The sequence below is a fragment of the Aspergillus alliaceus genome, assembly GCF_009176365.1.
Source record: "Aspergillus alliaceus strain CBS 536.65 unplaced genomic scaffold BDW43scaffold_26, whole genome shotgun sequence".
In the NCBI taxonomy this organism is placed as follows: domain Eukaryota; kingdom Fungi; phylum Ascomycota; class Eurotiomycetes; order Eurotiales; family Aspergillaceae; genus Aspergillus; species Aspergillus alliaceus.
Window position 1 is genome coordinate 290,390 of NW_022474709.1, and position 21,720 is coordinate 312,109.

At 48.4% G+C, this 21,720-nt stretch overlaps 7 protein-coding genes across 7 annotated transcripts; 3 read left to right on the forward strand and 4 right to left on the reverse strand.

Moving 5' to 3' along the window:
* Window positions 1–43: 43 nt before the first annotated feature.
* eb1 (microtubule-binding protein BIM1) lies at window positions 44–1,937 on the forward strand. The gene is made up of 6 exons (XM_032042179.1): window positions 44–280; window positions 386–457; window positions 590–624; window positions 691–768; window positions 837–1,315; window positions 1,377–1,937. The coding sequence occupies exons 1-6, from the start codon at window positions 267–269 to the stop codon at window positions 1,431–1,433; spliced, it is 735 nt and encodes a 244-aa protein (XP_031899595.1). The 5' UTR covers window positions 44–266; the 3' UTR covers window positions 1,434–1,937.
* A 2,024-nt stretch (window positions 1,938–3,961) lies between these two features.
* Window positions 3,962–6,110, forward strand: BDW43DRAFT_102841 (uncharacterized protein). Its single transcript, XM_032037789.1, has one exon. The coding sequence runs from the start codon at window positions 4,395–4,397 to the stop codon at window positions 5,997–5,999; it is 1,605 nt and encodes a 534-aa protein (XP_031899596.1). The 5' UTR covers window positions 3,962–4,394; the 3' UTR covers window positions 6,000–6,110.
* A 400-nt stretch (window positions 6,111–6,510) lies between these two features.
* Window positions 6,511–8,496, forward strand: BDW43DRAFT_102843 (Gfo/Idh/MocA family protein). Its single transcript, XM_032037790.1, has one exon. The coding sequence runs from the start codon at window positions 6,635–6,637 to the stop codon at window positions 8,375–8,377; it is 1,743 nt and encodes a 580-aa protein (XP_031899597.1). The 5' UTR covers window positions 6,511–6,634; the 3' UTR covers window positions 8,378–8,496.
* On the reverse strand, window positions 8,497–10,545 carry pgmA (phosphoglucomutase PGM2). Its single transcript, XM_032037792.1, has 4 exons — window positions 10,529–10,545; window positions 10,367–10,432; window positions 9,989–10,290; window positions 8,497–9,928 (listed from the first exon to the last, which is right to left on the reverse strand). Exons 2-4 carry the CDS (start codon window positions 10,417–10,419, stop codon window positions 8,616–8,618), a joined length of 1,668 nt encoding a protein of 555 aa, XP_031899598.1. The 5' UTR covers window positions 10,420–10,432; window positions 10,529–10,545; the 3' UTR covers window positions 8,497–8,615.
* Window positions 10,546–10,655: 110 nt separating this feature from the next.
* Window positions 10,656–11,351, reverse strand: BDW43DRAFT_278497 (uncharacterized protein). The gene has a single exon (XM_032042180.1). The coding sequence runs from the start codon at window positions 11,340–11,342 to the stop codon at window positions 11,181–11,183; it is 162 nt and encodes a 53-aa protein (XP_031899599.1). The 5' UTR covers window positions 11,343–11,351; the 3' UTR covers window positions 10,656–11,180.
* Window positions 11,352–12,862: 1,511 nt separating this feature from the next.
* BDW43DRAFT_102945 (oligoribonuclease) lies at window positions 12,863–13,892 on the reverse strand. The gene is made up of 2 exons (XM_032037793.1): window positions 13,735–13,892; window positions 12,863–13,664 (listed from the first exon to the last, which is right to left on the reverse strand). Exons 1-2 carry the CDS (start codon window positions 13,780–13,782, stop codon window positions 13,137–13,139), a joined length of 576 nt encoding a protein of 191 aa, XP_031899600.1. The 5' UTR covers window positions 13,783–13,892; the 3' UTR covers window positions 12,863–13,136.
* Window positions 13,893–18,098: 4,206 nt separating this feature from the next.
* Window positions 18,099–21,163, reverse strand: BDW43DRAFT_278514 (uncharacterized protein). Its single transcript, XM_032042181.1, has 3 exons — window positions 19,583–21,163; window positions 19,188–19,525; window positions 18,099–19,136 (listed from the first exon to the last, which is right to left on the reverse strand). The coding sequence occupies exons 1-3, from the start codon at window positions 20,622–20,624 to the stop codon at window positions 18,732–18,734; spliced, it is 1,785 nt and encodes a 594-aa protein (XP_031899601.1). The 5' UTR covers window positions 20,625–21,163; the 3' UTR covers window positions 18,099–18,731.
* Between the last annotated feature and the right edge of the window lie 557 nt (window positions 21,164–21,720).

Sequence of the window (21,720 nt, forward strand, 5' to 3'; positions counted from 1 at the left end):
CGGAAAGGGGCAGGGGTCCCTGTGATTGGCCGAAGCCCCCCTTAGCGTCATGGCGGTCCCGTGGGTTTTGTCGACAGCAACAAAACAATCCTCTCGACGTTTATTTTGCCTCAATTCTCGGACCAAAACAAACTCTCACTTGCCTGTGGAAACACCCATCGCTACAATTTCTTTGTTTCCGCTGTCGCCTCCCTGATTCATTATACTCCCAAGAGCTCTTCCCGTGATTTCAACTGAACTCAAAGGCCAGCACCATATACCCCACCATGGGCGAATCTAGGTTCGTTGGACACCCCTTTCAGATCATTCTGCGAAAGAAGAAGCCTATCATGTGTGTGTGTGTGTGTGTGTGGAAATCGGCGACTAATGTCAACAACTCAATTAGACAAGAACTTCTAGGATGGCTCAACAGCCTGTTGCAGCTGAACCTTACCAAGATTGAGCAGTGCGGAACGGGGTACGTTCACCTCACGAAGATCTGTGCTTTCTTATACGGCCAGGGAATTTCCAGAAACCGAGGATGCGCGGGATATAATGCAATCCAATGTCCGCAAATGGTCTCAGTGGGCTAATGTGTGATCTTACATAGTGCTGCTTATTGTCAAGTCTTCGACTCGATCTTCAGTGAGTGTACAATCTTAACACGTATTCGTGTTTCATAGGACTAACAACTTGCTTTTTCCTGTGCAGTGGACGTCCCTATGTCCCGTGTGAGATTCAACGTCAATACCGAGTATGCCTACCTTCAGAATTTCAAGGTCCTCCAAAGTATGTTCCTGGGCCGTTTCGTTCTGGATTGGTGTGAAAACATCCTCGTTAACACAATCTTACTGCAGACGTATTCGGTCGCCACCAAGTTAACAAGCCAATTCCTGTGGAACAACTTACAAAATGCCGCATGCAGGATAACCTTGAGTTCCTGCAGTGGACGAAGAGATACTGGGACCAACACTACCCTGGTGGCGATTATGATGCCGTTGCTCGTCGGAAGGCTTCGGGTGCTCCTGCTAGTGCTGGTAGCTCTCGTGCGGGCGCGACCTCTGCTGGAGCTACGCGACGGGGAGCTACGCCTACTACTACCGCGGGTCGTCCACGAGTCGCCGCAGCGGGCGGGCCTAATGTATCTGCCCTGCAGCAAGAGATCGCGTCCCAGAAGGAGGCCATTTCCGGATTGGAGAAGGAGCGGGATTTCTATTTTGCCAAGCTTCGGGACATTGAGTTGTTGCTGCAAAGTGCCATTGAGGCAGACCCTGAGCTGGAAAAGGAGGAGGATACGTTGGTGAAGCACATCCAAGGCATTTTGTACTCGACAGAGGTATGACGGACTCAATTCCACAGGATTGACTCAGGATTAGGGGGGCTAACTGTCAGAATAGGAAGGATTCGAGATTCCTGCTGAAGAGGGTGGCGCAGATGAACTGGAGACATTCTAAGTTCCGGTTAAGAAACGATTGTCCGTTTTTAATACCCCCTCATAGTATGGCTAGCGTTGCGTGAGTGGTTTTGACGCCTCTTGTTTTGAGTAAATTTCCTGTTACTCTCATGATGGCCGGGTTTCTGGCACAGAAATGGAGAGTTAGAAAATCAGACGTTCTGTACGATTGGTGATAGGCCATTTGATTTTCTGTCTGTCTTCGGGCGAGAGTCCAATAGATTTGTTCTCTAGTTCTACCCTGTCTACCAATCATGTCCCACTCTTGAGGTAGTACTGCTAATACTATAGTAGTAGTACTAGACTACTACTAGTAGTCTGCCATTCAATTGGACCCGCTGAATGAGCCCATTAACCTACTCCTGCATTCTTCGAAATTTCCATTCCGGAGATGGAGTTCCAAGACGGGAGATAGACACGCCACTGCGGTATGTAAAAATAGCAAGAGTGGACCGAGACGGAATCTCCCAACAAAACATTTTCTATAAAAAATTGCTTACAAAGGGTACGATAAATGTCGTCGTCTGTAAGGCAGGTAGCCCTTAGTCAGTAGTTCACAGGTCCGAAGGTAGCACGGCAGAATAAGAGTTACACAACTTGCCAATGGAAATGGTAGAAGGAACTATAAGCTCACCCCAAACTGTACCTTGCAGCATGATAGATGGGAAAGCGACCAAAACACTAGTAGACCCCGGCCCCTTGCTGCAGGAGATATATCAGGAAATGTCCTCAGGCACTGGTCCGGGTCGGTATGTTTTATTTTCAATGGGGCATTTCCATCCCCCTTCCAGGCTAATATCAAGGTATTGTTGGCATTCCTGTGGGTATCTGCTCCTCGGTACAGGTTATGTAAGTAAACAAGCGAGAAAGGATGAGACGGCTGAAAAGAGTCTAGTCACTAGGTTGAGGTGACACATTCCAAGCCGCGTGGGGCGCACCGATTCGACATTGGCTAGAACATTCTGGTTGTTCATACCAATTTCCAGATAAAAATCCAATCATAGTACGGGGTTCATTTACACAGTGTTATTCAAATGTATGTATTCCGTACATACATACATACATACACTACCTGGTAAACTACTAGTAGGTAGACAGATCATGGTATTGATCTTTCCCCATGTTGGAGAGTATGTTTGCTCTCTCTCCTTGCCTTGCAGAGAGCCTCGAGATTTTATAGTTTCTCGGTTGTGGATGAGGTGATGAGCCGTTGAGATCTCAGAACGTATGAAAATCGCTGTAATGAGATAATGACAGGACGGCATTATATATTAAACAAAGCCACTAAGCAAGGCTAGTTAAATGAAAATGAGACCTGGAATCAGTGTCTCATTAAACTCAGTCTTGGCTCTCGCACTTCCCGCCAATGACAATTTAGATCTGAGTGCAAAAACGGCATCGCTTGATCCCTAAAATGGGAAAGCCGTCATTACGCATCTAGTCGGTATTGTCGATGGAATACAGGAACACCAGTAATTAAAGACATATGGAGCAAATCTACCAGTACAAATGTACAGACACTTAATGTAATGCAATTGATGGGTATTCTCATCTTCTTGAGCATATAGCAATTCATCAAGATAGCCTTAAAGAGGTCGCTTCGTGACTTCACTCGGAAAACCAATCTCAAGGTTGACGTTCTAATTCATCCATGTTGTTGATGTGGGTATGGATGGTAATGCCGTATTGTGACGACTAGTGACGGTGCAAATCTAAGACCTGACCCTCCCCAGACGGGCTAGGATGTTGTTGTTATTCTTAGGTCTGGCCTGATCGATTCTCTGCCGCTCTCTTCTCATTGTCAGGTCCAACGTCGTCTTTTCCTTCTCTCCCCTCACCTTCACTCTCCTCCATCACCTTCTCCCGCCTTCACGCTCCTCCCCTCCCCTCCCCTCCCAATTCCCTCTTCCCTTAATCCTCCTGGAGTTAGTGGACGGAAACACATCCCAGGGGCCACTCTACAGTTATTCACGCCTCATTGTCGCGGCTTTGAATCGGATGGTGGAAATACCGAGGTGACATTACTACCACGGAACAGTTTGGAACAAGCGAGAGACAAGGCTGGGTCCGGTGTCAACGTGGATCCCGAGCCCTGAGGAAAAGTGAACCGGAAACAAATTTGGCGATCATATTCTCGAGGTACCTAACCATCGTCGAGGGTTTCTTGTCAGTTTATTTTCCCTTCGCAACACCCAATTCGATGCTTTCGGCAACGATGGATTAGAGCCGGAGGAGATCTCAAACTTTGGGGAAAGTCTCATCAACGAAATCCCGATAAAAATTACATCTGCGTTCGCTTCTCTTCATTCATTCCTTACAGGTATGTACGAGCTCAGATGTCAATTGTATTTGAGATTATCATGAGATACGTGGATGACGAATCTTCGTCATCCGCTGCTCGTAATCTTGGCCACCATTTACACCGTTCTTCAGCGATCGTGATGGCTAGCTCGATTTCTTATCAATCCGGTTTATAGATTTCCATGCATTTCGAATTTATTTTTTCCGTTATTACTCTTGAAATTGTCGGCCCTTCGGTGCAGCTGACGTCCGCTCCTTGGTCCTCACGAATTTAAAGACTTCTAATCTTGTCGGAAGTTCTCTGCTTGGGCGAGCCTGAGCAATCCCTTAGTGACCGCTTGTCGTTCTTTCAATAAATCCTGATATATTCAGTCTGCGGCCTACTTGGCCTTCGCTCATTCAAATCTCGGCTTTCTAATTCTTTGCGCTCTCTTGAAAACCGCTTCTTTCGCAGACAATCTAAGTGTTGTGCAGGCAGGCACCGTATACTTTATTCTTCTTAACCCTCTTGAAACTCTGCGGCTCGTGGGTTCGATCCTGGGCATCAACGGTGATCTTAGTCGATCGCCATTCCCTCGACTTGCTACCACTCGTCCAATAACTTCCTGGCTGGTTTCAGCTGAGAGCATACTCGTATAGCTAAGAGCGGGGCCGGACCAGAATGGCCCATCATGGCAATAGGCACCCTCGGTATAGCAGATTGGTGAAGAGGACTAATATATCAACAGCTAGTAACGATGATACGGGACGTACGAACAACGGGAATTCATCGGTTTACGGGACAATCATAAATACCTCAGGAGACAGGATGAGGCGGCAAGCGCAGGAAGGGTCGCAGCTCGAAACGAGCGGCGAAGCACCCGCGAAGGACCAGGCGTCTATGCAAGCCACGATAGCTGTGAATGACAACCCCCCGACGACACCTAATGCTCCGGCAGCAACTCCACCACCTCCGGCCGATGTCAGCCAGCCCACGGAATCTACAAACTCTTCTGACCAGAGCCCCACGGCTATTTCCTCCCCCACTCCCGAAGAAAACCCCTCTTCTACTTCCACATCGGACACAGCATCTGTGACGACTAGTCATGATTCCCCGATCTCGCCTAGCTCTCTTCCTATGATCTCTTCTGCTTCCGTCACTGCTTCTTCGCAGACAGCTCTTTCGCTCACGAGCTCTACTGAAACGCCCCGGTCATCTTCCGCTGTAGCCTCCACAACGAGTTCCCCGACATCTAGCTCCAGCCAAGCCTCGTCTTCGACATCGAGCTCCAGCTCCAGCTCCAGCTCCTCCAGCACAACTACAACGTCGTCAACAACTACATCCACGACAACCTCTACCACATCAGAGCTTTCTACGACGTCCTCACCTTCTGGCACCGAAGGTGGTGCCTCGTACGGCTGGGGTGGAGGATCAGGGCCCTCGGCCACCGAGCAGATCCCTTTGGCCACAAGCACGACCTCTTCAACGACTAGCTCTTCTTCCCAAGGCTCTGGTGCTCTCGACAGCGAAACAAAGGGCAAAATTGCTGGCGGCGTAGTTGGCGGCGTAGCTGGCGCTATGGTTTTGGTACTGATAGTTTTCCTCTTGCTCCGGAGGCGGAAAGCATATCAACATAGAGCTCCCGAAGTCCTCCCACACGGCGATATGACTGGCACTGCTATAGGAGAAGGATCTGTAACCAGATCAGCAGATGTGGTCTCGCGTCGGTCCAGCAATGATCCCTTGTTCACAGCGTCATACTTTGCGCCGGCGTTCATGAAGCGTTGGAGACAATCACGTCTGTCTACCCATACAGAAAGTACTTTAGATTCTGGCGCCAGCGAACGTGGTTTCCAAAAGATATCTGGTCGGAAGATTCCCTCAGTGCTACAGTCGGGAGGGGATGGATATGGTGGTGGTTTCTCAGAGGGTTCCCCAACTGTCTCGGAGCCAAGTATGAGTTTCCCGCCAGGCTCACCGGTCCTTCCACGTTCACCGACATCTCAACCGCCTCCCTCAACACCGTATGGCATGCCATTGGACGTGAGTTATACTAGGGAAGACGAGGAGACGCATCCCGTGGTGATATTCCGACCATCGCCTGCGAGGACACCTATTTCTGGCTCCGCGGACGCTAGTTTATCCAATGAACCCTCTCTATCGCGGATTGTCCCTGTGGCGCAGGGGGCATTGTCTCCCACCGTACCGAAGCGACCAGATATGCTGGGTCGAAGTCACCCCAGCTTTGACGGTAGCCGGGGCAGCCGGTTTACTGAGAGTATATGATCTTGTCCGCCATTTTCGTTCCTTTTTGACCATCGCAAGCATCTCTTTCGCTATCAAAATGACTGGATATATATCATAGGAGCTTTGCTCCGTACATATGTTGATCCGCTTGCATCTTTCTTTACTTCAGGACATGTCACCCCTAGCTTTCTCAGGGCTTTTGATATTCTGATCCTGTTGTACTCTTACTCTCTGTTTCTTATATGGATACCCCGAATTGAGTTAACTGTTCCTTGTTTGTTCCTGTCTAATCTTTCTTTGCTTCTCATATGTCAATAATTCCGGTGGAGTTTGTATGTTTAGGAAGATAGGGTGTGGGTAATGAACATGACTGGAATATCTTAGTTGCTTATCGATAAGCAACCGGAACGGAGTTACTCTCTCCATTTAGCCTGATAAGGAACGATTCCAATGACATAAGAAGTCGAGGACCTAAACGGGCACCTTGGCCAATCAAGGCTTGGCTATTAGAGCGTGACCTGGAATGGGCAGGGTTGCGACGTGAGGTTTCATGGACTATATAATATATCTTAAGTGCATTCATTGATTCGCATCTTTCTCTGTGTCGCTGTGTTTCTTTTTAATAGCTCACAGCTATCTATACCTACGAGGTTACCATAGTAATAAGATTTATCATGGGAGAGTCTAATCCCCCGACTCTCGACAACCTCACCCTATCTCCCCTTTCCCCACCTCACCCTCAAAACATGAAACCATTACGTTTTCTTGTCATCGGCGCTGGTTCACGGGGCAATGCTTACGCTCAAGCTGTCACTAATGTCACCTCTGGCGTGATCCACGCCATCGCTGAGCCCCATCCCTTCAAAAGACAGGAATTTGGCCGGAACTATATCTGGGGTGATAACGGCACCCCACAGGACGGCCAGGAGTTTAAGGACTGGAGAGATTGGCTACGATGGGAAGTCCAACGGCGCGAACAAGGCAGTCCTTCTGCGACTGTTGAGACGAATCATGCAGCCGTTGGCATCGACGGCGTGTTCATCTGCACACTGGACGAAACCCATGTTGAGATCTTACAATCCATCGCCTCATTGCAACTCCACATTCTCTGCGAGAAGCCGCTCGCTCTTTCACTCTCCGACTGTCTAACGGTCTACCGCGCCATACTACCAGAGGAAAACGGAGGCACATCGCCACACTCCTCCCCGCCCGCCATCTTCTCCATCGGCCACGTCCTCCGCTACAGTCCGCACAACATCCTCCTCCGCAAACTCCTCCTCGAGGACCGCGTCATCGGCGACATAGTCTCACTGGAACACTGCGAACCAGTCGGGTGGTGGCATTTCGCGCACAGCTACGTCCGAGGAAACTGGCGACGAGCAACCCCCGAAGGCGACGGCTCCCTGCTCACCAAATCATGCCACGACCTCGACTTCATCCTCTGGCTCCTGTGCTCCCCCCTGCCCCTCCCCATCGACACCAAACTCTCTCCAGAACAGCAGCAGGAGCTCCTCAAGCTCCAACAACCCCATCTCCCACGCACAATCTCCTCATCAGGCTCCCTAACCCAATTCCGCAAATCGCGAAAACCCCATGCCGCAGGCTCGGCAACAAACTGTCTATCGTGTCCCGCGGAGCGCGACTGTAATTACAGCGCGCTCAAAATCTACCGCGACATGCACGTCGCAAAAGCCCACTACGACTGGCCCGTGAACATTGTCTGTCCCGACATCGAAGATGTCGTCCGAACCGCCGACCAGACTAAAGCCGCAGAGCAGCATCTCCTCCGCCACCTGGAAGAAGATTATACCCCTGACACAGAAGACAGGGATATTGCGCGCAGACCCTGGTATGGTCGGTGTGTCTACGAATCCGATAATAACGTCTGTGACGATCAAGTTGTGACCCTCACCTGGGATGATGAGGTGGTTCCTGAGTCTAGCCTGGACGCCACAACTACTAGCGGTTATTACTATCCCCGAACGTCTAAAACGGCGATTTTTCATATGATCGCGCCGACAGAGAAGCAGTGTGAACGTCGTGGTCGGGTTTACGGTACGCAAGGCGAGATTACCTATGATTCGAGGAATATAGTTATCTATAGCTTCTCGACACGGTCGACTAGGTCTATTGAGGTGCCTCGTCCGCCGCCGGAGGAGGAGAAGTCGCATGGTGGTGGTGACTATGGTCTTGCGAGGAGTTTTGTCCGTGCGGTGGATGCCGTCGTAAATCTGGGTTGGGAGGTTGAGTGGGCGCAGAGGTGCTTCGTGGGGTGTACGTTGGAGGAAGCGGTGCGGAGTCATGCGGTTGTTTTCGCGGCGGAAGAGGCGAGGAGGGAGGAGAAGGTTGTTCAGTGGAAAGATTGGTGGGAGGAGAAACTTCAGGATTCCACTGGGACGAGATCGGCCTGTGATTGATTCGTCCGTTCTTGCGAGAGTTACGCTCCGGATGGGTAATGATATGATATGACGCTATGGCACAGTTGATGAACCAGTCTTGAACGGTAATGAGTTATGATTGATTATACTGCTATGCGATTAACTATCTTATGTGACTCTCTGCCCATGGACGGGATTTATTTCTTTCCATCATAAAAAAGTCAGTGCCATACACGCTTGTGGCACCATATTTACAAAACATCAATTCGTAGACACTTTAAGTGCGGACGTCAGGTTCCTCGCGGCCAATGAACTCCTTGAAGTTGAGCAGCGACAGGGCCAGATCAACATTGTCCTTCAGGTACTCGGATGCAGTCAGGCCGAACTTGCTCTTGTCGCTCTCGTACTTCTCAATGTAGAGACGGATCGTGGCACCACTGCTGCCGGTACCGGACAAACGGACGACAATGCGGCTACCATCGTCAAACTTGGCATACAGGCCCTGGTTCTTGGACACACTGCCATCTAGATCGGTGTAGGAGAAGTTACCCACATCGGTGACCTTGCGGCCGGACACGGTAGAACCGATGAAGCCGTCCTTGTTGGCGACCTTGTCAGACAGGATAGCAATGACCTTGTTGGCACCGTCGCTGTCGACGTTTTCGTAGTCGTAACGGGTGAAGAAGGTACGGCCGTAGGTCTGCCAGAACTCATTCTGGATGGAGGCGATGCTGGGAGTCTGGTCCGGCTTCTCCTTGGCCACACCAGCAATGATGTTCAACCAGGCGACGATGGCCCACAGACCATCCTTCTCACGGATGTGGTTGCTACCCGTACCGAAGCTCTCCTCTCCGCAGATCGAGATCTTCTTGTTGTCGAACAGGTTGCAGAAGAACTTCCAGCCGGTAGGCACCTCGTAGCTCTGCAGACCCTGTGCCTTGGCGACCAGGTCGACGGCACCGGAGGTAGGCATAGAACGGGCCAGACCGTAAACACCCTGCTTTTGGAAGTAGGGAATCAACTTGGCGTGGTGAGAGATGATGGCCAAGCTGTCACCGGGGGACACGAAGGTGTTAGCACCGTAGATCATGTTACGGTCACCGTCACCGTCACTGGCCGCACCGAAGTGGATGCCATTCTTGTCCACAGCCTCAACCAGTTCATGAGCGTAGACTAGGTTAGGGTCAGGGTGACCACCGTTGAAGTCGGGGCTGGGGACACAGTTCATAGTGCTGCTGCTGGGCAGACCGAGCTCGTTGACGAAGATATCGACACCGTAGGGGCCGGTGACACCGTGCATGCCGTCGAACAAAACCTTGAAGTCCTTGTGGGTATCCAGGAACTCCTTAATCAGGTCGAAGTCGAAGATCTCCTTCATCATCTTAACGTAATCGGTGGTCGAGTGGACAACCTCGACCTCCAATGAGCCGTAGGTCTTGGAGCCAATGCTGGAAAGATCAATCTCCGGGATGTCGACATAGTTATAGGAGGTGAGGGTCTTGGAGGTCTCGAAGATCTTGTTGGTAACAGTCTCAGGAGCGGGGGCACCATTGGCCAGGTTGTACTTGATACCAAAGTCGGCATTGGGACCTATTGCAAGGATTTAGTTGGCGCAATCTATGGATCTAACGCGCTTCAGACACTTCTTACCACCGGGGTTATGACTGGCGGTCAGCAGAATGCCACCGGTGGCCTTCCGCACACGAATCAGGTTACTGGCAGCAGGAGTACTCATGATGCCGTTCTGGCCAACCAGGAGCTTCTTGACACCATAGGCGGCACTGATCTTTGCGATCTTCTGGATGGCTTCCGGATTGTAGAAGCGGCCATCGCCACCAATGACGAGGAAAGAGTCCTTGGCACCTTCGGGGATGGAGAGGAGGATACTGGTGATAAAGGATTCGGAGTAATGGGGCTGCTGGAAGACTTTGACCTTCTTACGAAGACCGGAGCTACTAAAGGTTAGCAAAGACTCTGTAGAAGAGACAAGAAGCAGAGTAAAGGGAAGATAGATAGATAGAGACATACGTTCCGGGCTTCTGGTCAGCGAAGGATTGGAAGGAGACGGTCTGCACGGACATGGTGGGCAGCTAGCTATAGGGAATTTAGGAAAGAGGGAAAGAGGAAGCAAAAAGAAGAGAAAAAGGAAGAGGATATTATATATGGAGTTTATGAAAAGGCTTCACCGACGATTGGGAAGGAGGAGGAGGGTGGGGGGAAAAATAGTAGTTGGAAGAGGAAAAAGAGTTATAAATAAAGGAGAGCTTGAATTAAATTGAGGGGCAGAAGGGAAACATGTCATCATCCAAATGTACGCCGTCCAGCCAAAACCTCAGGCAGGGCAAAAAAAACTGCCCCTCAGTTGATTATACTCCGTCCCCACTTCATGCCGCTTTTGCTGTCCAGGCTTCCAGGCCCCGGGCGTGGGGCAACCATACGAGTGCGTGTGCTGAATGCTCTCAACTGACTATATATATATCCATTCACAATATTCATCCTACGGCCATTATCAACTACTTTGGTCGTCCGTATTTGAGGATATCAGAGAGGGATGAGCATAAAGGAGCCATGTTATAGTCGCCTACTTTGGATATATGCCATCAACAGGAATGCTTTATGCGGCTAAATATAAGTGCTGATACCGAAATACTTGGTCCAAGATCTCTACTGAAATATAATGGAGTCCGTTCTCGCACAATAGCTCATATATCTCTCGAGCAGTTCCCAGCCAACATTCTTTAGACTCCTTCGGCGCTCTTAGGCGTGAAGTAGGAACGGCCTCCTTTGACAGATCGAATCGCGGCCCGAATTCGCCAACATACAAAGTTATTATCTTTATACCCTACTTCTTTGCGATGGCCGAAATATCTTGCGGGGGAAATTCTTCACTTAAAATGCTACGATAAAATACAGATGGAAGCTCGCAGAGTTTCGGGCCACCAGCCCGACGAGGCTCCTCGACAAAACCATCATTCGCAGGCATGGAAGAGTCACGGGAAAACATAGATGCTTCTAGGCATTCTCCGGAGGAAGATTGTGGCGTGAAGCCAGCCTTAGTTGGCTCCATTGAAGTCGATCTTAGGTATGTCGCTATTGCTGCGCCGTACAAGTCAGCGACAAGTTCTAATATATGGGTATAAATTCGGATGCGGGAAGGTTGTAGAGACGAACAGCAATAACCTTTGTATGTATACAGTCACTGCTTGTCGCGAGTGTCTATAGATCCAACAATATAAGGAAGAGGTAATATTTGTTGAATAGCCTAAGCGTAACCAAGCAACAATTATATAGAGAATGTGTATATATATGGTCAGTCACCTAAAGGATGCTTTGAATTTCTATTCCTGGTCCTAACCTAGTAGCACGACCTTTTGACAACTTCGTCAATAAAGAATTTGCATTTCATTACCACATAGAGATGCTCACCTTCCATAGTTTATTCAAATGGGCAGATCTGCCCATTGCGACCTGTATCACGATCCCCATAAAAGAAACATAGATATAGCGATTTTGTTCCATCGAATCTTTACAAAGGGAGAGACTTGTCAACTGACATGAGATCCTTCTGATATAACAAAGAGCAGGTCAAGGCAAGGAGAAAAAAAGGAGTACTCGATAAAAAAGAGTTCTAGGTGAATGTAGACAGGATACCATGGTGCGTGTTCAATGAGCTAGCCGTGAGTGGTTCGAAGGGCTTCCAACAAAAGCGGCGAACGCTAGGGGCGGGAAAGCGGCAACGAACCTAGGAAGAAAAATCAATTAATTCGACTACAACAACTATTTCAAAACTAAATTTAAAAATAGATACATTATAGGTACTATTTCTAAGACATTCAATTTCTTCAATGGGTTCCCCTTTTTCTATACGAACATCCACTTTGGAAGAAAGACAGAATTAAAATTCAAACTATGCCTCTCGACAAGAGTTGTTCTCTTCCATGGAGCTATAGCCAGCTCCAAACCTTGGAAGACGGACGGACCCCTCTGGCTGGGCCGCGTTTACTCCATCTACGGACAACTCATCAATCTTATTGTGCCAATCGGCGGGCTCTTCCACTGCACCATCTATCAACCGTACTGGAAGACGACCCCTGCCATGGTGTGAAGATGGCAAACGTTAAGTACATCCTCTTATCAGCTCCGATTATAAATATCTCGAAATCTAGACTTTCTCTAGCTCTAAGTCGGAAGGGTGACTCCAATGACATCAAATCCAAAGTAATGCACATCGCCTCAGCAGTACTAACCTAGAATTTGAGATATACATAGAGGGTAAAATTGATGGTCTGACAGTTAGACTATAACTGAATGAGTACTGCGGTATGTTAAGTGAAGACATCCTCTTAAAAGATGATATCACAGCTGGCTCTTTCTGCTTCCACAATATCTCAGGGGCTCTTGATTATTTCAAGATATCCTTCACATAGCGAGGTTCCGGCAATGAAAACAATTATCTTCACGTCGAAGATCAAAGAAGATTCTCAATCCAGGAGCTGTATTTCTCCTACACTTCTCCGTTCGAAGACCAGCGTCTCGGCTGGATAGAAACCCGGGCCGAAAGTAAGACGTCTAGAGCCAGCCCTATAACGGGAGTTTCAGAGGAACCACCCAAAAGTACCCCAAACAGCACTCCATAGCGACACGGGAGCGGATACAAAACGGCCTTCCCTTAAGAAACTACCATACCCCTCAAGTAGTCCGCCAATAGACGCCAACATATCGGCATTCAAAACATCTCGCAGCAGTTACAGCAGCAGCAGTCACGTCCCATGTAAGACTCCACCCAAACTAACATTACCTATCGGCCCCCACTCCCAAACAGCCTCTCCCTATAAAACCGCATCTCCTCAATACTCTCCAGGATATCATCCTTGGCTAAATGCACTTCCTTCTTCCTAGGCACAGCAGCCAACAACTCATCCGCACCCCACCGTCTCGCTGCCTCCTTAATAGTACTCACATCCAAAATGCGATAGTGTAACCACTCCAGGACCTTCGCATACGGACCCCGCGACAAGAAAGCCTTATCCGCATGCACGCTATTCCCTGCCAATAGCGCCGTGCGCGGCTGCGGCACGTATCGCTGGATGTAAGCCAATAGCTCGGATGCAGCGGACTCCGGGGTGACGGTGGAGGCGAGGACAGTGGCAGTTAATCCCGTGCGGCCGTGGGTGTCGATGCACCATTGCGACATGTTATCTATGACGGATTTGGGGGCGTGGATGACGGTTTCGAAGCCGTGGGGGTCGAGCAGTTGGAGGTTAGCGTCGGTGATGAAGCAGCAGATTTCGATGATTTGGTCCTTTTCGGAATCTAGGCCTGTCATCTGTTTTGTGTTTGAGTATTAGGTATTCCGGTTTATTTGTAAGGGTGGAGTGGGGAGTGGGGATGCGTACTTCGCAGTCTATCCACACCAGCGGATCGGATGAGCGTGCTAGTGGCATGGTGAGGATGTCTTTGCGAAGAGCTTATCGGTTCAGTGAGACTGAAAAGCAATTGGAGAGATTGGAGAGGTGGGAAAAAATGGTGGGAGCGGAAGAAAGCTTGAAGTCTGCCGGCGACTTTGCGGGGAGAAATTTAATCTCGGGGTGATAAGATAAAGGGACAACATGGAGTACTTTCTTATACATATACGGACTACTACTCTACTAGGAAAACTAAAAGTATCATAAAGTAATCTAGATTTATCTAGAGTATTTTGAAATACTTCACTACGTGAGACCTGACCGGTAAGAACTATATTAATTGTGAACATAGTAAATAGGACAATATCGCTGTACACAGGTACAATCTCCAAACCTCTCAATCCCTGATCACAAGAGAAACTCTAATCTTTTGGATATATTAAAGTCTATACCTCTACACAACGCTTGTTTAAAGGGAATATTTGGACCTGTACCTCTAGAGCTAACGAATGAGACCGTCTAGCTTTCTCGTGCTAGGGGTTTGTACTCTGACTCGTAAATATCTCCATTTCTAAACCAATCGTTGGGTTATATCGAGGATCTGTCAAATCTATTCTCTGAAAGTACCATAGGTACCTTACTTAAAAAGGCTTCCTTTAGTTTCTTGCGCCATTCAATGATGGTGTTCACCTTGAATGCAATATAGATTGATGGGGATCCACACAATTGGACCAACGTCAACTATTGCCATTAGCAGCTCAAGAGCTCCATTAGGGATGAGTAATCACAAAATGGAAATATCCACCAACCCGGTATCCTAAGTCCTCTCCTTCATGTAGGAAGTTCGAGGTGTCTAGCACAAACAGCGAAGTCAGAAAGGAAAGGGGGAGCTAACCCGAACAGTTAGTTGAACGCTGCCATCAACAGCCTCATAAAAGTACCCACAAATATGATAGTTATGATGGTGAAAACTATGACACTATTGGGTCATTTTGCGGTATCATTGACTTGCAAGCGCCCGAATTCCGCTTCTGTAATTTTTATCTGTCACTTGCCAGAAAGTCTGTTACACGCACAAATTAAGAGAGAAACTCACAGCATTCTGCGCCATGCCAGCCTCGACAACCATCTCTTCGAGCTTCTTTTTGACCTCGGTCGGTGTGCAAAGATGATTGTATATGGAGCCGTAGCTACTGCCGCGACCCTGGTCATCAAGCTTGAAAGCCTGCTTCCAGGCTACTTCCTGATCTTTTGCCAACGTTTGTAGAATGTGCAGTTCGTCGCGAATGTCCTAGATCCCATTGAGGAGCTTCGTCTCGTTGAATATAACATGGTATGAGTTGTGAGATGCTTCCCGGACCAACAAGGCACTTAGCTGAGGGTTTTCTTTGTGCTTGACGGTTTTGTCCACTGCTGCCTTCTCTTTATGCTTTTCTCCCAAGTGGCTCATGAATTTACCGAAATGTGCGATTTCTTCGTTGGCCTGTCGAGGTTAGTACGACACCCGACCTATGATTAAAGAGAAGGACCCGCATGAGATCATCTTCCTGCTCATCTTACCTCTTTTTTCGGGATGTAATGATGGCTCCTATCAAATGATTAGACAGAGCACTAGGGAGATAGGATGTTAGACCGTACTCTCATCCATAATCCAAAGCAACAGCTGGTCAATCAACAAAATGGCCTTTTTGTTCCGCCTCTTCTTTTTTCTATTGCCTATGTAGTGCGAAATCACCTGGTTTTTGTCTCTGGCTACAGTACTTTATAAGGCTATGTAGTAATACTGATTGAGAGTCATGGATTGATGATCAATTCGCCTCGACAGCCGACCGATCATCGCCTCAAACGGCCCTGTGGTTGTTTTCTTAACATCTGTGGCTTCTAGTTCATCATCACCAGGTGAGGCATTTTTGCTGTCCGCTTCCTTTTCTTGGTCATTGCCACTATCATCTCCATCTTCTGGTAATTCGACCTCCCCTAATGATAAATGTGAAATACGGCATCTGTTACTGTCAGTTACGGAGCTGGTGCGTATGGTAAAAGTGCCTACATAAAGAGCAAGGGGTGCCTGTTGATGACGATTGTCTTAGAGTATAATTCTGCATTCCTGCCTCGTAATATCGAGGTATACTTCCTATTGCATTAATAAGTATTATACCTGAGTTATCACGACAGGATTGCAGACATACTAAACATTGTGGCTTCATGAAGTCCTTCTCTCCTCTGGCAGCCACTTCGGTCCAACTTCGATTAAAGAAATTGGCCAACGGGCAATGGTATTTATTTTTTCTCTTAGAGCCTCTAGAAATATGGTTAAGTAGGTTCTAAATAAGATCAGCATATAAAGTTAATAAATAATATGAGGAACCTTCTACGGTCCACCCTCATTAGCGGCATCTATCCATCCTTTGTTAGCTGTGGAATATTCTAATGGTAATGGTTGATTTAATGGTCACTCCTACATTAGTGGCAGGGATATGAATCCACCGAAACTTCAAAATGTCAGCACGAACATTGGCTCGCTCTTTCCCTCTTCCTCGGTTGGCGCCCTGCTTGGAGTGTCTCGAGATTGCACTCTGCATCCGGTGGTACACCTTTCCGGAAAGACTCGGAATCATTGATCTCTCATCCATGGCTCCCATTGAGTTGCCGTTTTAGAGAATCTAGCCCATGATGATCCAGGCTTCCGGCTTCCAACATAATATCTCCGGGCCAGGATTCGTGGATAATTCCCGCATTAGTCGGTGCGCGTAGATGCCCTTGACCTTTGTGCCATCAGAATAAGTATCAACAATTGTTCCTAGAGTGCCGAGAACCTTGCCATCCTCTGCTAGGGGGTCATGGGCAAGGGGTAGCCCCTCATTATTAGAATTGGATATATGTCCTAGGGCTGTGGAGGGCTAAGAAGTACTTGCTTGCTGCTTGAGTCCAAGGGGTCTTCTTGATATTGCAAAATGCCACGAGCAGTTTGAATCTCGGCGCTACCCAAGTAGTCTCCTTTTGATAGAAGTCACCACACTGTAACTGCTTGTGAGTGATAGACAGCCCAGTGCAAGGCACGTGAACTTGCTCATGTCCACATGTGCGCTACTTGGGGCAAGGAATTAATGTTGAAACATTCATATTAGGATCCGTTCTTGTCCTGGTTTCTCCAATTCTGTAATCAGTTCTAGGGTTGCCTCTGCTGCTTTTCGGTGGGACGTCATGAGCCTTGGGCAGGCCTGATGAAGGTCTCAAATTCAGGCCACAGCATATTTTCCTCATCGCTATGATTTCGATTTACCGCTAAGAACAAGGGAAGCTCAATGGTTAATTTTCTGGATGTTTGCTGCAATTTTTCCCCGAGCGGTATCACCCACTAATTTCTTTTGTATTTGACCAAACATGCACCTCACCACGATACTTGTTTTCCCACTTGCGGCCGCGAGGTGCAAGGCTGTTGTGCCATCGTTGGTCGTCGAAGAAATGTCAACGAAAGGAAGAAGCTTTTCAACTGCAGCAGGATGTCCACTTTGAACCGCAACATGGAACCAATAAGTCAAACCAGCCTGTCAGCGCTAATCATGCATGTTCTCGAGGTGATGAGGTGGTCCTATCGACTATGACTATTAGTTCGTGAACCGCTGGTGGGTCCGGGCCGATCCTTTGGCTCAGTCCACCATCTGGCGACTGTCGATTGGGGGGTGATCATGATTATGAAGCCGAGAAGGCGCATTAGAGATAACAAGGGGATAATTTAGTGCTGATGGGCTGCGCGTACATCGGTTGTTTGCCCTTTTAAGACGTGAGAGGGTAAGTTTTACAACCGAGTATGCTTCTGTGCGACTCTTACTTTTCCAGATAGATGCTTTCGCAGCCTAAGAGATCACCTTGAGAGCCTTTTAAAATGTATTTCCATAGGTTTATGCTGTATTAGAGTGTGCGGCGCGCGTGCTTACGGAAAAGGCCCGAAGAGATCATGGGCTGCGGTTGACAATTTTCGTTTTGATCTGGCATATTCTAATATATCCAACAAATTAAGATCGTTGTATCTGTGATAACTTATCAAAATGATAAATGATTCGAGGGGGGAGTAGAAGGATGAGAAGGAAGAAATCGGGTAGAGTAGAAATACACTTAGAAAGACACAAGACTAAAATAAATCAATGAACGTCAGCAGGAAACTAAATCCGCCCAGCGGGACGAATGACAGTACTGTTGATAAATAGCCTTGTATTCTTAGTCTCCCTAATTCATATTAAATTGTTGTAGGGCTGATATATGTAGTTGAAACCTTCATATCTATTAGTATGTGAGGGTCGCCGTTTATGCAGCTCAAGTTTTTCTTTATTTCTTCTTATGAATTTTACATCCTACTTTCCTCGTACAATTTACCTATATAGCGAATTGTATCATCCGCGGCTTGATTGATAGGACTGTAAATTCAAGGTAATATAGTAGGACCTCATTTCATATATTTGCACCTTGCGTGACTCATGTATTCTATACCAAATGACCTATAGCCCACACCCTTTTCAAATATGAAGGAAAGATTTCTTGATCCTCGCAGGCAAGAGATCTGGGACCATGCGGCGCATAGAGTCGACTCATGCGCCCAATGCAGAGCTAACTAGCGATCTCCATACCGTCGTTATCATCATCAAGACGTTAAAAGAAATTAATCAAAATCCCAAAGCAGAAAATAAGAGCCAACTAGGTGGCTGTCTCTCAATTAGCCCACTTACGCCAATCCATCATGGTCAACAGGATAATAATATTTTGAAAGCTTCACCCAATCAAACACAACAAAAGAGGATGGTGGTTCACACCGTTAGCTGCTAGTCAAAAATGGTTAAAGCTCATGATATGGTTATCGTAGATTGTAAAGATAGTGCTTTGATTTGATCGTGAAGAAGCCATGGGCAACCACTGATCGAGCACCAATCCAAAAAGAGAGGGTCAGCCCAGTAAGTTGATGTAGCTAGGAATATGCCATCGAGACAGCCTCATCACAGCTCTTCGTCCTCGTTATCCTGTGGGGTGGGTTTCTCAGTCTGGGCCCCGAAGGTACTGGAACTTGTCCCTGCAGTCCGAGTTTCCTCTGATGCAACGCTGTCCAAGGCTCCACTGACAGGTTGAGATAGCCCTGATTCAATCCTCCGGCGCAGTGCATTTTCATCCGCCTGGGATACACTGGCTCTTTGTTTCTTCAATGGGCTTCCCACAAACTCTCCGTTCAGGGTATTGACCGCAGGTCTGGGGACCTCGGGTATTCCCGAAAGAACTGCTGGCGCAGCTGGAGGAGTCGTGGAGATATTAGACGCTGCAGGAGTCTCCCCGGATGGCTGAGGGCTAGCAGTATCCGTCTTTGGAGTACTGGTGCCCAGCGATGCCGACGAATGTTGACGTTTGAGCTGTGTTCCCGTTAGCACCACCTGAGGCGAAGAGCATGGGGTTTCACTTGCCTTGATCTTGCGAACGCCCTCCGCCAGTTCACCTTGGCGTCTAATGTCGTCTGGTGACAGGTGCTGATCATCCTCCTTAGCTTCTTCGTCGTCGGCTTTACCCAGGATCGAGTCATCGTCATCATCATCGCTGTCCATATCGTCATATTCAGCAGACTTGTTTTTCTTGCCTTTCTTTTTGTTCTCGTTACTCTCCCGGAAATTCAAGAATCCAACTGTACCGCCTGGTTTCAAGGGACCAAGATTAGTGAAGTCCGGCTGCAGTGATCTGCGCTTAGCCGAGCCAGGGGTTTCCTGCACCTTGGGATCTTTCAAGATGCCCATTTTCTGCAATTGCCCTGATGAGAGTCAGTATAATAGAAAAAATCTCCTAGGAAAACAGATGGCTAGCTCACGTTCTCCTCGATACATGAAGGTAAAGATAGCGTAAGGTTTGTCGGACGGATCAATCCCGGTAACTGTTTGTGTGCTGATAGTCTTTGGATCGAGGGTCTTAGGCTTTGCGAAACTCGTCGTATGGTCTATATCGGCGTCTGTCCCGCCATTACCACTTTGTTGGGCCTCATCGTCATCATCGTGGGCGTCGAACTGTGGCGAGTATTCTCCGCGTTTGATTTCACCTGATGCCAGCACGCGGAACAGAGCCACCTTGATCTGTCCGGCAGACTCCGGAATTGGATCGTCATCGGAATCAGAGAAAGACATGTCATCATCCGAGACGTCCTCGAGAGGTGATTTCGCGTCGCTGCCGTAGCGCATGATACCCTTGTCATTCTTGCCTGACTTAGAATCCATATCCAGATCATCAGTCCCATCAATCGATGCACGCTTCAAACGACGCTTTTCCATCTTCTGCCGTCTCCGTTCAATCTTCGCAGCGACATCCTTTCCCTCCAGATCTAAGCCATTGAGCCAGCGCTCCAATCCCACCTCACGGAAGAGGAACTCGCGTTCCGCAAGGCCACCTCCTTCTGACTCAGGGACGCTGACCCATCGTGAGTTTACCCAGGTCTCCTCGCCTCTCCGGAGCAAAGTAGCGACCTCTTCCTTTTGTCGTCCATCGAAGTAGATATAGGCTGCGACCGTCTCGTTCGGGGAGTTTGTCAGTGGCTGATACGGAGCCACCATGCTGCTGTATTGACCTCGCTCCGCTGTCTGGCCGGGCAGACCCCCGACGACCTTAGGCTTAGGTGTGGGGTTTTCCGGCGTCGGCTTTGGAGTCGAGTAGGGCACATCTTGGCCAGGATTCAACAACGTGATCGAAACTGCAAAGGTGGATTGTTCAGGTTTTCCGGTGCCTGAATCAGGTAGCTTCGGTGGAGGTACGGGGATGTAACAGGCTATGCGAGAGGCTCGAGATTGGCGTTGGATCGAGTGCTCAGCGATAGGACCGTCCGGAGTGTGTATACTCACGGCGAGACCCTTAAAGCACGGCATGGTGGGGAGAGCGATGGGATATGAGTGGGCGTGCTGACGTCCTCCGTAGAATCTTGCGAAGGAGAAGACGAGCCGGGCTGACGATGTTGAGGGTGGCTAAAGGGTATTTAATCGTGCGGCGGTGCGAACGAGATAGCTGTCGTGGGTTGTGGAGGCGGTCAGGGATATCTAGTGTGTTTAGACCGACAACCTCAAAGGGCGAGGACGAGGCGAGAACTCAGTTCCAAGAGGTCACAACTGATGGCGTATAATAGAGATACTCAGCACAGGAGCGAAACAGGTTAAGATACAGTCCTATTGCTTTATTTCCCTTGTGAGCAATCCACACAAGCAATAACAGCTCGGCGGAGGGGAGGCGAGGGGAAGGGGGGGAAGGAGAAAGGAAAGGGTGGGTACGATGGACCGATTGATCAGATTGAGTGTACCAAGTTGAGATTGTATGTAAAGAATGAAGGTACCAACAACATAAAGAGAGAGTAAGGAGTTTTCAACCTATTAGACTAGAAAAATATTTGGTATGCCCGAAGGCCAGATCCCTTGTACAGTGTGAGCGTGACAGGAGGAAGGGGGGAAGAGAAAAGAGAGGAACGAATGGTATGCGGAGGACGAGACCGATCGACAGCCGCCAGTGGGAACTCCTCCGCCTTTCGCTGCTTCCCATGGTTTCGGTACTGCTTAAACTCCCATGCAAGTTTCCCTTCTCTCCTTGGCGTGAGGATATACTAGAACCTCGAGGAACAGTGGATCGCACCCTAACTCAATTATTTTTGTTTTTTTGCTTTGCTTCTCTTCGTATGGTTTGCCTGAAGATTATAGAGTGCATTTCCCTATGGACTGCCCCCACTGGCAACCCGCGCAGAGATCCCTTGCAACAATGCTGAATGTAGTTTATACATGTACAACCTTTCGCCGGCTTAGGTATTGTAGATATTTGTATAACTCATAGCTGGCTTTGTTGGATCACTATATATAGAAACGCTATTGTCACATCGTCTCATGTTGTCTACTGTGTAGAAATTGGTCCCATGTCGAAAATCGCCAAACAAGATAAAAAAGAAATGAAATGAGGTTGGACATGTCCCATAATTTATTCTGT

What these genes read in the sequence shown, in the direction of transcription:
- eb1 (XM_032042179.1), top strand. An exon ending in GAATTTCAAGGTCCTCCAAA is followed by an intron (nt 769 to 836) that starts GTATGTTCCTGG and finishes ATCTTACTGCAG; the next exon opens with ACGTATTCGGTCGCCACCAA. An exon ending in GCATTTTGTACTCGACAGAG is followed by an intron (nt 1,316 to 1,376) that starts GTATGACGGACT and finishes CTGTCAGAATAG; the next exon opens with GAAGGATTCGAGATTCCTGC.
- BDW43DRAFT_102841 (XM_032037789.1), top strand. Translation starts at nt 4,395, where the DNA reads ATGGCCCATCATGGCAATAGGCACCCTCGGTATAGCAGATTGGTGAAG.
- BDW43DRAFT_102843 (XM_032037790.1), top strand. Translation starts at nt 6,635, where the DNA reads ATGGGAGAGTCTAATCCCCCGACTCTCGACAACCTCACCCTATCTCCC.
- pgmA (XM_032037792.1), bottom strand. Translation starts at nt 10,419, where the DNA reads ATGTCCGTGCAGACCGTCTCCTTCCAATCCTTCGCTGACCAGAAGCCC. An exon ending in GCTGACCAGAAGCCCGGAAC is followed by an intron (nt 10,291 to 10,366) that starts GTATGTCTCTAT and finishes AACCTTTAGTAG; the next exon opens with CTCCGGTCTTCGTAAGAAGG. An exon ending in CGCCAGTCATAACCCCGGTG is followed by an intron (nt 9,929 to 9,988) that starts GTAAGAAGTGTC and finishes TCCTTGCAATAG; the next exon opens with GTCCCAATGCCGACTTTGGT.
- BDW43DRAFT_278497 (XM_032042180.1), bottom strand. Translation starts at nt 11,342, where the DNA reads ATGTTTTCCCGTGACTCTTCCATGCCTGCGAATGATGGTTTTGTCGAG.
- BDW43DRAFT_102945 (XM_032037793.1), bottom strand. Translation starts at nt 13,782, where the DNA reads ATGCCACTAGCACGCTCATCCGATCCGCTGGTGTGGATAGACTGCGAA. An exon ending in TGGTGTGGATAGACTGCGAA is followed by an intron (nt 13,665 to 13,734) that starts GTACGCATCCCC and finishes AACACAAAACAG; the next exon opens with ATGACAGGCCTAGATTCCGA.
- BDW43DRAFT_278514 (XM_032042181.1), bottom strand. Translation starts at nt 20,624, where the DNA reads ATGCCGTGCTTTAAGGGTCTCGCCGTGAGTATACACACTCCGGACGGT. An exon ending in CTTCATGTATCGAGGAGAAC is followed by an intron (nt 19,526 to 19,582) that starts GTGAGCTAGCCA and finishes GACTCTCATCAG; the next exon opens with GGCAATTGCAGAAAATGGGC. An exon ending in AGGGCGTTCGCAAGATCAAG is followed by an intron (nt 19,137 to 19,187) that starts GCAAGTGAAACC and finishes ACGGGAACACAG; the next exon opens with CTCAAACGTCAACATTCGTC.